Here is a 2,500-nt window from a genome sequence, read left to right as displayed (position 1 = left end):
GCCGCCGCCGCTAACTGTAGCTCACCATGTAGCCGCCTCCGCCGCTAACTGTAGCTCACCACGTAGCCGCCGCCGCTAACTGTAGCTCACCACGTAGCCGCCGCTAACTGTAGCTCACCACGTAGCCGCCGCCGCCTCTAACTGTACCTCATCACGTAGCCGCCGCCGCTAACTGTAGCTCACCATGTAGCCGCCGCCGCCGCTAACTGTAGCTCACCACGTAGCCGCCGCCGCCGGCGCTAACTGTAGCTCACCACGTAGCCGCCGCCGCCGCCGCTAACTGTAGCTCACCATGTAGCCGCCGCCGCTAACTGTAGCTCACCATGTAGCCGCCGCCGCCGGCGCTAACTGTAGCTCACCACATAGCCGCCGCTAACTGTAGCTCACCACGTAGCCGCCACCGCCACTAACTGTAGCTCACCACGTAGCCACCGCCGCTGCCGCTAACTGTAGCTCACCACGTAGCCGCCGCCGCCACCGGCGCTAAGTCAGTTAGCGTAGCATCTGAGCTACCTTACTCGAATACGCAATCCTTCGGTTTTTGCATCGCAGCCGCTTAGTTTTACATTCAATGCAAATCTCCCACGTCCCATCGCGGCATCCCATAATACGCCCTTAGAGTCAAGCTGTGTCTCTGTACGCTCTGTAAGCTCTGCTAAAGCACACACGCTTTGATCTGTTGGTTTATCGTCACGAGACACGAAGACGCAGCGTTCGTCTACGGTCACCAGCAGATGCAAAACTGCCACTGAATGCTAATGGTGTGTGTGTGTGTGTGTGTGTGTGTGTGTGTGTGTGTGTGTGTGTGTGTGTGTGTGTGTGTGTGTGTGTGTGTGTGTGTGTGTGTGTGTGTGTGTGTGTGTGTGTGTGTGTGTGTCCCTATCTGCGTGTGTGTGTGTGTGTCCCTATCTGCGTGTGTGTGTGTGTGTCCCTATCTGCGTGTGTGTGTGTGTGTGTCTCTATCTGCGTGTGTGTCTGTGTGTGTCTCTATCTGTGTGTGTGTGTCTCTATCTGCGTGTGTGTGTGTGTCTCTATCTGTGTGTGTGTGTGTGTCTCTATCTGCGTGTGTGTGTGTGTGTGTCCGTCCATACCTGTGTGTGTGTGTGTGTGTGTCTATCTGTGTGTGTGTGTGTGTCTCTATCTGCGTGTGTGTGTGTGTGTGTGTGTGTGTGTGTGTGTGTGTGTGTGTGTGTGTGTGTGTGTGTGTGTGTGTGTGTGTGTGTGTGTGTGTGTGTGTGTGTGTGTGTGTGTGTCTATCTGTGTTTGTGTCCGTCTCTATCTGTGTGTGTGTGTGTGTGTCTCTATCTGTGTGTGTGTGTGTGTCTCTATCTGCGTGTGTGTGTGTCTCTGTGTGTGTGTGTGTGTGTGTCCAGGCCGGTGGGGATGCCCAAAATGGAAAAAGTTTATTTGCACAACCCCAGCCCAGAAGAGATCAGCCTGATCTCCATATCGGCCACAACGGCGCACTTCCACGCGTCCTTCTTTCAAAACAGGGTAAGGACTCTCTCTCTCTCTCTCTCTCTCTCTCTCTCTCTCTCTCTCTCTCTCTCTCAATGAAACACTCACTCACTCTCTCACTCAATGAAACACTCTCTCTCTCTCTCTCTCTCACACTCAATGAAACACTCACTCACTCTCTCTCTCTCTCTCTCTCTCTCACACTCAATGAAACACTCAATGAAACACTCTCTCTCTCTCTCACACTCAATGAAACACTCTCTCTCTCACTCAATGAAACTCTCACTCTCTCTCACTCAATGAAACTCTCACTCTCTCTCACTCAATGAAACTCTCACACTCACTCACTCACTTACTCACTCACTCACTCAATGAAACACTCTCTCACTCACTCACTCACTCAATGAAACAAACTTTCACTGACACATGGTGGAAATGCTGCATTCCAATGTTTTTACTCTTTGACTATCTGGCTCAATCCTAAGTGCTGGCCAAGTGCTGGTCAATTGCTGGCAAAGTACTGGTAAAGTGCTGGCAAAGTGCTGGCCAAGTGCTGGTTTAATGCCGGTCGATTAGGTTCTGACAAACAGATGTATTGTGACCTTGGTCCTGACCCTCTCTCCTCCTCCTCCCGTCTCCCCCCCCCCCCCCCCCCCCCTTTAGATAATCCCGCCGGGGGGGAACACGTCGTTTGACGTGGTGTTCCTGGCGAGGGTGGTGGGCAACGTGGAGAACACATTATTTATTAACACCTCCCACCACGGGGTGTTCACATATCAGGTGGGTCTCCGCGCCTCATGTGAGGTCACTGTCGCCTTTCACGTTGTACATGTCGTAGCTTAATCTACGTCATCGTATCGTCTCTTCAGCCATTGGTTGATTAATTATCATCTCCTTAGCTATTGGTTGTTTATTTATCATAGTCTTCAGCCATTGGTTGATTAATTATCATACTCTACAGCCATTGGTTGTTTAATTATCATCTCTTAATTATCATCTCTTCAGCCATTGGTTGATTAATTATCATCTCTTAATTATCATC

General features: G+C 51.0%; 1 protein-coding gene across 1 annotated transcript in view; it reads left to right on the top strand.

The window, feature by feature from the left end:
• The window catches only part of LOC311373286 (transmembrane protein 131-like), a gene marked incomplete at both ends in the record, with an annotated part of 14,978 nt that extends 12,740 nt beyond the window's left edge, over window positions 1-2,238 (top strand). Inside the window, 2 exons of the mRNA XM_084490076.1 lie at window positions 1,374-1,494; window positions 2,122-2,238. Of these exons, the coding sequence (XP_084346202.1) occupies window positions 1,374-1,494; window positions 2,122-2,238 (238 nt within the window). The remainder of the gene's footprint in view (window positions 1-1,373; window positions 1,495-2,121) is intronic.
• Between the last annotated feature and the right edge of the window lie 262 nt (window positions 2,239-2,500).

The sequence above is a fragment of the Micromesistius poutassou genome, assembly GCF_964030765.1.
Source record: "Micromesistius poutassou genome assembly, contig: SCAFFOLD_1246, whole genome shotgun sequence".
In the NCBI taxonomy this organism is placed as follows: Eukaryota; Metazoa; Chordata; class Actinopteri; order Gadiformes; family Gadidae; genus Micromesistius; species Micromesistius poutassou.
This window is presented reverse-complemented; position numbering and strand designations above follow the sequence as displayed.